Source organism: Botryllus schlosseri, chromosome 14, assembly GCF_051294905.1.
Source record: "Botryllus schlosseri isolate E-star chromosome 14, Bs_hap1, whole genome shotgun sequence".
NCBI lineage: Eukaryota > Metazoa > Chordata > Ascidiacea > Stolidobranchia > Styelidae > Botryllus > Botryllus schlosseri.
Window position 1 is genome coordinate 13518392 of NC_137249.1, and position 13537 is coordinate 13531928.

The 13537-nt window shown below is 38.7% G+C and overlaps 1 protein-coding gene across 1 annotated transcript; it reads left to right on the forward strand.

Annotated features, from left to right (window-relative positions):
- Positions 1 to 10938: 10938 nt before the first annotated feature.
- On the forward strand, positions 10939 to 12572 carry LOC145455433 (magnesium-dependent phosphatase 1-like). The gene has a single exon (XM_080333402.1). The coding sequence runs from the start codon at positions 11819 to 11821 to the stop codon at positions 12320 to 12322; it is 504 nt and encodes a 167-aa protein (XP_080189528.1). The 5' UTR covers positions 10939 to 11818; the 3' UTR covers positions 12323 to 12572.
- The last annotated feature ends 965 nt before the right edge of the window (positions 12573 to 13537 follow it).

Below are 13537 nucleotides of genomic sequence, written 5' to 3' on the forward strand. Positions count from 1 at the left end.
AAGCAAATTTTAATATTCCCTCTGTGATCTAGTAGGATTTCTATCCCGCTAAGAAAGCTCATCACACACGCAGAAAGAAACGCGTCAACTAACGAATGCATATTGCATCGTCGTCGATGTCACACCAGCGACCATGTGCGACCATGCGCCGCTGCTGGGTTTTAAGATCTGTCGCTTTCGGGCGCGCGCTTTGGCCCTCATGCAGCGATTAACTGACTAGGTTAAAGTCTCAATAGATAAATAATTTCCATCACACCATGCAGACATGACTGCGCGCATTATGCGCAATGAACATGAAAATTGCAGACTACACGGGCGGTCAATGCTTTCTGCCAGTTGGAGATCTCCAGATATGATAGACCTGTGTAATTAATGCGCACGGTATAGTCACTATGTCTAAAATCAAACAAAATAGAAAATTGTATATTTGCCTTTTCCCGCCTGCCTCCATACTTTCTTACAAAACAGAGTTTTGAGCAGAGGTTGATTCACGGCACTTACAAAATATGCTGACATACCCGTGAGCAGTACCAACTTACAGTTGAGGTTTAGCTAGGTGCTCGTCTCGGTATAAAAACAGCCCCACCACACATAGTTGATAGATACTAGCTGGTATCAATATTGTATTGCATTGATTGAATTGAAAAGAAGTAAATAGGCTATGTATGTACAGCACATTGTACATTAGGGGTCTTCAAAAATGACTTCTTTTCTCAAATCGTACTGGCTATTTGATAAAATTGTTAGGTTACCTAATTTAAGCCTACACACCAAATTTGGTTCAATTCCAACCAGTAGCCGCATTGCTACTGGAGAAGAAAGTTTCTATTTATCATATAAAAATGAATAACAAAAAATTTGAAAATTTTCTGTTCACCGCATGAATGTGTTAGGTTGTCTATAGAAACGATGTTCACTAAATATGGTTCAATTCCAACCAATGGAAACGGAGTTATTGCCGTCGAAAATTCGGATTTGAATAAAACAGTATTTACACTATAATAAATAATTGAAGAATTGGTCACCGTAAATACTATTTTATTCATATTTCAAATTCCATAAACCGAGAAAAAGGGATTACGCGGCCTGCGATAACCTTGAAACTATGATAGTTTGAAAATTGATAGGTCAAAAACGTTATGCGAACAGTAACTATGAATTATTAACCAAAGTCAAGTCAGTCTCGAAATATCCAGCCGCAAAATAGGAAATTACCAAGTTGAGCGCATAATATAAAATAGACATCATTCAATTATGTCATAGGAGCGAATGTTTTCACACACTTATCTTTAAGTGAAAGCAACCGGGCATTCCAGGATACTGCGAGATTATTTGAGATTTACTGAAAATCATTTCGTTGTCGTGAGTATAACCCCAAACTGACGTTGCCAGAAATCTGGTGACAGAACCGGTACAAGAAAGGCGAAGAACTCTTCCTTTTCGGAGGACTCAAGTAAATTTTTCTTACTTACATTGCTTACTAAAGAAGCTCGGGGGGCGAGCTCGAAGGTGTCCATTTCGCAAATAAACATATATTACACCGTGTAACACGATTTTGTTCCCGGGTTCTAATGGATATTTCCTGATCACTCTCACCTAGAAACTTCCGAAAATCAATATAGTTCATTTCAAACTTTGATTTTGTGGTTAGGAGAGTGATTTTTTGAATTTGCTAGTATGTCCAATATTGTGTATGGTTATACTGATTTACCCTATAGGAAATGGATATTTACGAAACCGTCTTTGATCGCTGGTACATGGTACATGGGAATTTGCACATAACTGTATTAACTGTATCCGAATCAATGTTAAATGCAAAACTAAATAAATATTTCAGGCTAAAACAGTTCAAGTATAAAATCAGTTAAAATAGGATGTTTTGCTGGATTTCACCGTGTAATACGATTTTTGTTTTAATTGATATTTTCTGATCTCTCTAACCTAGAAACTTTCAAAAATCATTATAGTTCATTACAAACATTGATTTTGTAGTTAGGAGAGTAATTTTTTGAATTTGCTAGTATGTGCAATATTGTGCAGGTTTGTTTATACTGCGATTAACCCTATAAGAAATGGGTATTTACTAAACTGTCTTTGATCGCTGTAAATCCATTTTTATTCGCTTGGTATCGGCTAAGAAGTTATATTCTATAAATGTATTTACTAAACATTCTGACGTGTTAGTCGATTGCATTTTTGCGCAAAGCAAATTACAGCCAACTTTTGGGCTATTTTTCTGTCTGGCATTGGGTTAATTCTGAGTTCACATAATAATAGGCAACGAATTAGAATTTTTGTTATTAAAATCAAATCACAAAGCACAGGCATTTGGTAAATAGAAATTTGCACATAAATATCTTAACTGTATCTGGATCAATACCATCGTTAAATGTTAAATGCAAAACTAAATCAATATTTCAGGCTTAAACAGTTCGAGTATAAAATCAATAAAAATGGGATGTTTAGCGGGATTTTCTTTTGCACTCCACATCACTTTCCCGCATTAAGGCCCACACATAATCTCCCATCATGCTTTCATTATATTGCCCTTGGTATCTCCTTATGTCTTGATGCAATCACCCCCTTTGGTCTTCTGTATGAGCTCCCATATTATCTTTAAACTCGTCCAAGTGAGCATCAAGCATATGTAGTTTCATGGACATTCTGCACCCTTTCCATACGTCTTTAACAAATTGGCAACGAGTTCGGCATAGTTATCTTCCTTGTTATTGTCCAAAAACCCATTCACCACGTCTGCAAAGCTATCCCAAGCCTTCTTTTCAACATCATTATGCATTTGGTTAAAATCATTCGTCTTGAGAATCTTTTTAATTTGTGGGCCAATAAATACACCAGCTTTTACTTTAGCTTCTGATAGTTCAGGAAACGAGTTCCGGAGAAACTGGAATGCGTCACCACCTTTATCCAATGCTTTCGCAAATTGCTTTATAATGCCAAGTTTTATGTGAAGTTATCGTAGGCCCCGGGTTAGGGTTGTTTACAAAAGCTGGAGGGTATATCGCCAAATTCGGAATAAAATATTATTATATTGCGATAAGCGTATAACTAGCGAATTCCAAGGCATACGCAAAAATTACCTGGCACAAGCAGACGGCTGAAAAACTTTTAAAAAGTCTACTAAAGTAAGTGGATTTAGAAAGCAGGTTGTGCCACGTCAATTTTATTTGCCAATTGCACGGGTCAAGTCGACAGCATACAAAATTGCAATATTTATTTTCATATCCGTGAATAAAGAATATTGCTAATGACTAGGGCGGTTTTTTTTGACATGTCAAAATTTGTCAAAATTTTGTCAAAATTGTAGCGTTAGGTCAAAATTTGTCAAAATTTTTCATAAAATTAAAAAAATATTGACGTCTGCATTTTGTTTGTATCGTAGATTTAGCACTGTCGGAGAACTTATAATTTGATATTTTACCGCTTTTAGCCTATTTTATAGGCCTACCGTTGTAAACGGCTAATCGTCTGCTCATTGTGAATCATAAACGGTAAAAAAAACAAATAATAGGTAGCCATGGTGTTATGGTCAACGTACCGCAATATCCTAACTGAAGAAAGACTTCTTGTGCATTGCATCATTCTTATATTAAGAAGCGCATGATGAAAAATTGTGATGTCGACAACATTGTCAGAATGAAGCAACACGGTGTGTCATCAGCACCAGCAGTGTACGCACAACTTGAGTGTTGTCGGCCAACAACTGCTGCTGTTGAACGTCCTTGACAAGCTTCTTAGTAAGGACGTGCACTTTCTACCCAAGAATGTAGGAAAGCATCTCTCATTGTACTACAAAATATTTTAATTATTTCTACCATAATACATATTGTAACCACTGGAATTCTTCATAGGGCCAGATTTCGTTAAAATATTGTTTTTTTCGTGTAAAAACATGCCTGTTTCTAAGCCAAAAACGTTTTTTCAGGCCAAACTACTTCGTTAGGACAGTCAGTTCAAACCAGAAATGAAGATAAGTGGTGCAATTTTAACATTATGTGGGAAAACACCTAATTTGCATACGTTAGGTCAAAATTTGGTCAAAATTCAGTTTTTTTAGGTCAAAAAAAGTCAAAATTTTGATTTTTTAGGTCAAAATTTTCTTTTTATTAGGTAAAAAAGAAAAACCGCCCTACTAATGACGATACACGGGGGCTAATACTATCTGCCACTTGTGACGATTTCCTTCATAGCAGTGATGCAGATCGATCCAAAACAGCTAACCAATTAATAACTCCAAACACCGTTGAACTAGCAGTGGCTGTAGTGTCAAAACAAAAGTTAGCTAGTAATCATTGCCAGAAGATAATACATGGACATGACGGGAAGCCAGTGGCACAGTGTGCTAAGCGTCGGTTCGAGTATCGGCTCTGCTATGTGTCTATGCGTTGGAGGTTTATCAGGGCTCCTCGTCGCTGACCTCACGGCCTATATGCGGTGCCTTACCGTACGAAAAGCCCAGATGGTGAAGCGAAGTCACGCTTCAAAAATCGGTAGAAAAATACACTGACGAGGGCACGTGGAAGAGAGAGAGAGATGATGATCAACGGATACGCGAGTGAAGGTCGTCCTTAAACCGTACCAAAAGCACGAAAATTACGAACATTACGACCAGGCATCTGATTACGACATTCATTACCGTGACGCAAATGACCTGAATAGGCCATAATCGTCAAAAATTGTTCAATAAACAAACAAACGTTGCCTATACATAAGCGATCAGAAATAGTAGAATAACACCTTTTCGTTATACCGATATTCAGAGTTTACCGACTTTTATTGTATTCACTGTTTTCTTTTCAGTCCGTCTCGTGTCTTGAACTTTGTCTTATATTCTCACTTCTTAACAAATATTTATTGCCTCTATCTACACAGGTATTTTCTAAAATTGCTTAATTGCTAAAATTGTTGAATTAATGTACTTCATAACCCCGTTCCAAAACTAGTATGCGCAGAAATTTACAATTGAATTTCCTCCGGGACTAGGAGAGCATCTCTAATTATTATGGATTATTTTCGAAATCACTAAGCCGAGCGTACCCAAATTTCATGAAGTTTTTCTACGACGGTTATGTGTGAAAGAGAAGCAATACATTTTAGAAAGTCGGTTAATTATTCCGAAAATGCCTGAGCGTCGAGACGAAAAGCTGAGTCGCTAATTAACGACATCTATTATTCAGCATGAAGTGATTGAAACAATCTAAGAATTTTGCTAACCAATGCAGTTCTAATTACGGATGTGATATAGGCCCCAGCCTATATATGGGTGTCTGAAGATTAACTGTGTTATCCTAGTGAAGCAGGCATCAGCGGTTATAGGCTGTTATGAGTGTAACATTAAATATAAAATATTGCATGGGGTCTGAAGGCCGTATAGCAATTACCTTTACCGACGTGGGAATGGAAATTGTTTAGCAATTATTTTCCTATGCGAAACGACAGGGGATGATTGTCAGCGAGTTGACGTCAACCAGTACGATCATAAATTACCTACGAATCAACGATGGTCTAGTTTGTAATTGTTTTTAAATACGCCGATTGCCCAAATCGTATATAGGTAACATGCATTGCACAATGTGTATTTTCTCAAATGTGCATGACGATTCTATGGGAAACGAAAGGGCGCCGTGGCGACAAAATACCAATGGGATAATGCAAGGAGGAAATTTGACCAATCTAATGTAACCGCAAAGTAAATCCTTCGCACTGTCCTGAGGTCGTGATGGATGTATAAGCGCTAAGCAGTATATATATATATATCCCTGGCAGTAGTTTACTAATGTCAGACCAAGGTGGCTGTTTGATTGAGTGATTTAATTTCCTAGGTAGTTTCGACTCCTTACTAAATTTTCATTGCATCTCAATCCTGTGGTCAATTGAGCTGATGTACCAACAAAATAAAAAAATGGATGAATGAACGAATGACAATTCGGTCGGGCAAAATTTTTTAGTCACGGATTATTTTCACAGTTTCAGTCAGATTCGACGAGATATATCACAAACGAGCCACGATGGTTGGTTTTACATCACAATAACTTCGATTCTGGAAATGCCCACCGGCATTCCAATAGTTGATACGGTGTTTTGTGTAGAGCTGGACGCAAAGATTCTAGCCGAGTATGGTGAGATTATCTTTCGACTACATTAATCAGGGTTCGGCAACCTTTCGCATGCAGCGTGCCAAAATGTCAAAAGTATCAAAATATTACTAAATTACAGGGGAAACCTTCTTAATTTTGTAACTATTGCAGCATGTCAAACGTGTCCTCCTTTCCGTATTTCAAAATATGGTAACCGAATACTATGCGGCAGTGTTGGGATCAGACATGGGGCGATTACTTCATGAATGTAATCGATGCGATTACGATTATATAATGCGTCTGAATCATGCGATTGCAATTACAGTAAAATCAGGAAGTAGTCGATTACTATTACGACTACACTGGAAAAATAATCATGACAACTCACGATTACATTTATTTTGCTTCTTAGAACTCATCTTTGAGGACATATTCGAAGACAAAATAACGATTGGGATGAAAAGGCCTCAGAGAGAGCAACTTTCTTTTAAATGAGTCGTCACGGCGTCATTTGCTGTTTATGTCGTAATATACCAGTGCTTCTCAACCTTTCTATGTCTTCGCAGACCTCCTAAGTTTCAATACAAATTTAGCTCAATCATCTGTTTTGTGTAAATATTAACTGTGGGCTAGTGATGAACAGCAACAAAATGACTTTTCTTGAAAACAACACAATACTATATATGTAGAAATTGGGACGACTATTATTATTCAAAGCGGATTATGTATCTGCATTTCTTGAAATACCCGGTCCTGTCTTGAAAATCCGTGCCGTCGATTTGATATGAACGAGTGCCGAAAATCCATTTTGACCAAGATGATGTCGAATGTAGAAATAACGCGTAACGCTTCCATCGACACCTTTGAGTATGATCTCAACATATATGGCACCAAAATTGAGAAACAGATTCTCTATGACTACATAACATCCAGCCTAGTCATTTTTACGTCATTTCTATCTAGCAGCTCATCTTGGGAATAGCGGTTATGTAGATCACAGGAGGAAATGGAATTTTGTAAACAATTTTTTATATAGCAGACGGGAGGTCACGAATTAACAACATGCAACAAAGTAATAATAACAACAGGCCCGCCACAAGACGTTATAAGTATTAATTGCGTGCTCTGATTTTCGCAGACACCACCTCTTTCAATGAATAGTAATATATGCAATTACCAATATTATTGACGAAATTCGGTCATGAACTTGAACAAATTTTCGGGCTTGGCTACAACGACACAGTGAATCCATCCCTTCAAAAGTTATATTGATCACCATATGGGGGGGGGGGGGGGGGCAAGACCACCGTTTGGAGGAGGACGAAGTGCTCTTTCGGTCCTGATTTCTAGCTGCAACCCACGCTAAAATTGTGTATAAGCGGATGACTAAATAGTGGGAGATCCATATGTTGAATAAAGAATTGCGAAATAACGATTAGGCAGGTGCTTAATAAAGATATTGCGAGCTACAGTTATACGAGTAACGGCAAATAACAGATTATTTTTTATCAGCAGCCGTTGATTTTGATGCTTCGAAGTGAAATCGTCATATTTATTTTGACGAGTATAAAATTTCAAATCTTTGTCCAGTGTCCTAAAATAGGCGTAGGCGATCTGCTCGCCAAGCAGCAACGTCAAACTCCGTTAATCCGTGGGCTACTGATCGAGAAATTTCAATGAGTCGCGACCGCGCGGTATCGATTTTCTGGAACAAATGAGAAAAGTGACACGAGTAATATCATGCTTAATGAGCGTGATAAGGCTATATTCCAGGGTTCGGCAACCTTTCGTATGCAGCGCACCGAAATGTCAAAAAGTGTAAAATATTGTTAAAAGGGCGAAACATTTTTAATTTTGTCATATTATACGTTTCACGCAAGGAATCCCACAAACCGCCTATCTGCAGCTGGCATCTGTTACGCCGGTGATTCTTGAAGTCTATTGGTCGCGAAGCGCAGGTTAGATTGGGGTGAAACGCCCGGGTGAGGGAAGACGCCCACCATCAATATGACAGAAGAAAGCAAGCGTTGAATGTGCCACGATATCGCAGAAAATTGCTTAATGGTCAGACGAAGCTGTCACCTTGATTTCCACGCCCCAATGAAGATTTGTAATGTTTTATCACAATTTATTACTTTTATACATATTTTTGATGAAAGAGAGCCTTTACAACCAAGTGAAATGTCAGATTTAAGGGATGCCACAGAGAGTTTCCGGTCCTATTTATGATTTCTCTAGTTGTTAAGTTGCGGAGGTGGACTTAGGCCACCGTCCGAACCGAAGGCGAATTTATGCAATAACAACCTGTTAAGTATGATTCGTAAACAATGACGACCTCGAGGATAAAACGCCTACCCCATCCGCGGGGTAAAACGCCTCACCCCTTGAAAAGTCCAGTAAATATGGATTGAGTAGCTATTTATGGGTTTATCAAGATTCAAGAATGCACTCTCGGAGAACGCCATTTCTATCAAAATTGTGCTTCAGCTGGCGAATAGGCTATCCCACTGACTATAGATGTACGATAAATTTACATATGATAATTGATAATTGGACTTTCCCGCAGATGATCGTGGTAGAGTGGGGACGATATCTTGCTCGCAAATTCCGAAATTCAATCTGTTTCGACTAGTTTGGTGGATATTATAACATTCCCCACGTATGGTAGAAGTTTTGCCTCACTCTATACCCTATATATTTTGGTTGCTACCGCATTAGAACAATCGCTTTAATGTATACCTAATATTTGCGTCATTTGTTTTTAGTTGCTCTTTCTCAGTGGTCGGGAACCTATGGCTCTTTTGATGATAAAGTATGGCTCTTTGATAAATTTATAAATTGGCACTTGCATCTTATTATCAATATTATCGTATGTTTTTGTAGATTTTCATTACGGACGGCATCATTATTATTGTGTTAGCCGACACACGTCTTAATGAGGACAAAGCAGTGGCGTTCCCAGGGTGTTAGGGGTTTAGAAACCTCTTCTCGAGATCTTAAAATTTATGCCAACTGGCGAATGCTAGTAAATTGTTTATTATCAGTCCAATGTAATCGATTTTTCTATTATAGGGTGAATGCGGTATTCAAGTATACGTTGGACAAATGTAATCCATCGAATTCGATACAAAGTTTGCAAAATGGCAAAAACAAAGTTGCAGTCAATATCATATCCAATATCATAATCGGTGTACCCAGCACCGTATCTGCCGCACCCCAAACCCCCGAATTGGAGGGTCCGAGCTCGAAGGGGCCCAAAATTATCTCGTGAATTAACAATTAGAGAGTTTTTTTTTAAATTTACCCAACTTCTTCAAAATATTTTCGGGCTGCGCACGATTTCGTGTTGCCAAAAATCTTGATTATTGGACACCCTTCCCCCAAGAAAAAACGCGTGATTTCTACAAATAGGCATTTCGGCGTCGGCCATTAACGCGCCACGACGCACCAAGACATGAAATTTTAGGCCATGGAACATGCGACTCCGAGGAGTGTTCCAGAACGATCGGCATAGTGGGAAAACCTTGGCCGAAAAGGAGTGCCCTTATACTGACAGATAAAATTTCCATGTATATAGTATATACAATACATATATACTACATTTCAATTTGGCGCATAAATGGCTGGCGCCGAATGTTCCTGTTCTGGTTATCTGAACGACTGAACCCCACAAGACAAATGCCACCCCGCAGTGAAAAATTATTTGACAGTGAAGAAATAACAATTTGAAATCGCGCGCGTCTTTTAGTTTAGTACGTTTGGTCGATTTCAATATCTTTTTTGACTTAGCAGACAGGAAGTCACAAAATAACATCATGTAACGAAGTCATGATAGCAACGGGCCGTCCGAATATGTTTAATTATTATCCACGCACCCTACATTTCCCAAGATACCTCACTCAGCTCTACAGGTAAATCTGATTACGTGAGCAGAGAGGGGATAAAATTGATATCAATATATATCCAATTCCCGATTATATTGACCGATTCAATCATGACAAATGGAAATATGTCGCGCTTCGCGCGGTTAGGCTCACTAATGAGTGCAACAGTCTTGGTGATAAGTAGTGGGGAAAACGTACATTCTGATGGGGTCTTGGTTTTATCACCCTATCTGGGGTGATATGGCTTTCACTGCTATAAAATTTAAAATGTGAAGCTTCCCACGCTGCTCTATGTGCTCAATCTTGCGTTGGTCGTATCCAAGTCCACTATGTTCGATACCATAGAAAATAAGTGACATGTCCATTAATGTTGTTACGATGATATGGCCTGATGATGAAAAATGTGCCCACCTCTGGCTCTGTATCATAAAAGTCGGTTTGATGTCACATTAAGGTTGGTCTGACACTATAGATTTGTCTCTAAAGCTCAAAAGGTCGCGATAAAGGTTGTCGTTGCTCCAGATATTTTGAAACGCTTACACCTGCCAGACGAAACTAAAAGAATATCTCCTTTCGTGAGACGAGCACGATTCAAAACACGCATTTCGGCACGGGGCTCGTTATTTTCCTATATTCTTTGTGGTCGCATAAAAGGTACATATTCGAACTTTTCACATCATCCGTACTGTTGCGACGCGATAATGAGTGATACTCGAATACCCGATTCGACGCCTAATACTCGATACAGAATCGAATTACTCAGATATACTACTCGATATTTCCCAATCCGACCAAGTGTATACTGTGGTTTCGTATCACGGATCCAATTGCTCACTACAGCGTTCTAGCGATCGATGATATGTAAAATTAACTTCCTCCCGAGGTCGTAGTTGGCCAATTATCGTATATAAACTTATCAATGTGTATTTTTAATAACTGTGTTAATGTGATATTTGAGCGGTATAGGTTCTTGGTTCTTCAACATTTAAAATAACTGATCCGCGGTTGGTTATGTATATTACTCGTGTGCTGGTAGAGTGAGCACTGAGCATTCTAATAAACCCTCGGGGATAGCGCTAATTAGCATGCAGCTCTGTAGCCACGCCATTCCTCAGTCACTGATACCCCAGCAGTAGCCTCTGTCTCTCATTTGGCACCGCCTGTACAATCTGCACTCCATTACTATGAAAACCTCTGGTCTCTAGTCTCTACTAATACCTACAAGCTGACAGTTGAGCAGCCGGGATGACGTCACAATGTCAATTAGACGATGCTATATATTCTACATCTAGCAGAGTAGCAGTAACAGTGATACCATGAGTTTTCTGTAAACGACGATAGTGATACAACGTTAGGGTTACCATACGTCCTCCTTTTTCAAGAAATCTAAAATGTCATTCTTCATAGCTTTAAGAGTCAGGCGATCGTACGGAGACAACTAAAAAATGCCATAATAGACGTGAAATCTGGATTTCGACGGCAACCAAGGTTAACTCTAACCGATTATACGCGATGACGCGTCTGTTTGGAGTCGAGTCGGAAAAATGACCTCTTTTTTCTTTTAGTCAATCAATCAATGTTAGTTGTAAAATTTCCCATGTTAATGAATGTTACTTCATCTCAGAATATGGTAATCTTATGCAACCTACTTCTGGCACCAACAGCTAACTTGTGTCCGGCTATACATTATACAAGGTCTCAGGTTTGGTAGATGTATGAATATTGAATACTGCAATGTGAGACTCAATCATTGAACCTTATTCCAAATACGTATTGACAGTAAATTTATACGCCATATTCGGAACAGTTTGGCATATTTGTGTTATACTGAGAGTAATAATGGAAGAACATAATCTGAACTATGAAACGAGTCCCAAACTCGTAGTTTTTGATCTAGACTACACACTATGGCCCCTGTGGGTTGATACGCACGTGAAACCGCCGTTTCAAAGGCTGCCTGATAACACAATCAAGGATAAGTACGATTATACAGTGGAATTATATCCTGATGCCATACCGATTTTGAATGAACTAAAGAAACAAGGCATAAAAACTGCTGTGGCATCAAGGACAAGTGCCACCGGTATAGCAGAAGATCTGCTGAAGATCTTTGAGTTGAATAAATACTTCGACGCAAAGGAAATCTATCCAGGGAGCAAAGTCGCTCATTTCTCCAAATTCAAACAGGAGCTGAATATCGACTACTGTGACATGGTATTCTTTGATGACGAAGAGAGAAATATCAGAGATCTTACGAAGCTTGGTGTAGCCGCTATTCACACTCCACAAGGGATATCTTGGGAATATTTTGAGAAGGGTCTTTCAAAATTTTCTTCACGATGATCGGTACCTACTGCAACAACACAGTATTTTCGTTCTGAATATCTCTCACAGAAATTCTGGAACATGAGTGATGTCACTCGCTGCAGCCTACAAACTTATATACACTATTGCACCTTATCGTCCAAATGCACTGCTGAGATCTATATATATTATCGGAATTAAGCTAGGTAATTCTGCAGTCTACTTCTCAACTGATCATCTTGAAATAAATTCATAATGCTTTTTAATGAATAAAAAGAGGCCCAATATCCATGTTACTCATTTTTTAGCAATCTTTTTGTTAAAGGTGGGAAATAATATCTTGCTGTTACAGATCTCGCCTCTCAGTAAGGTGAGTAAGCTATCCAATACCTTCACCCTGTATCATCACATTGATTGGTCTGCTGCAGGGGCGGCCAACCTGTGGCACACGAGAAGGTTTGAGCGGTTCGAGGTAATTCTCGAAATTAGTTATTATCAAAAAAATGAATTACCTATAGGTAATTTATTGTGAACTTGAAAGACAAACCTAAAACTTGATTAGCCTGACCGCGAAATTTGGGATATTGATGTCTAAAATATCAGTTCGACGCATTGACTTAGCCAGGGGCCATCTGCAATTTTTGTAGATCTTCGTATATGACCATCAAGTATAACATTCCGTGGCAGATTCATTTGACTTGATATTTTTTAGCACTTCGCGACATTTTTTGTCACTTGATTTATTGCTTTTAGTATTTGTGAATTGAGTCAAACTATATTCGCAATTATGAGAGAACGTGTCGTCCAACATGTGACTTGGTGTCTGCGATCGCCGAAAGATCGTGGGCGATGAAACATTCACACAAAATGATAAACGGATGTTCACTGAAATCTTCGATATTGATATGTCCATGTCCAACCAAGCGGTGATTAATCATGACCGTGCCAAATGAGCCTAGCGGTATACAGAGACGACACGACGCCCAATATATGCAACTAACATTAATATTGACTGAATTCATTCATTCCTTTCGAAATAATTTTGCGCGCCTATGACATGTCCACAGCGTTTTCTTGATATGATTGTTATCGATTTTGGTGCGTATTAATAGAAGTAGGCGTACCATTTTTACCGTTACCTAACCCTAATCCAGTTCGGTCCTATCGGACGACCAAAAAAATGACATCAGCATTCATGTGGCCCTTTGACCGAAAAGGCTGTCCCCCCTGGTCTACTGCATCACTTAACATGTT

Bases quoted from the DNA above. Each gene is read 5' to 3' on its own strand.
- LOC145455433 (XM_080333402.1), top strand. From the start codon at position 11,819: ATGGAAGAACATAATCTGAACTATGAAACGAGTCCCAAACTCGTAGTT.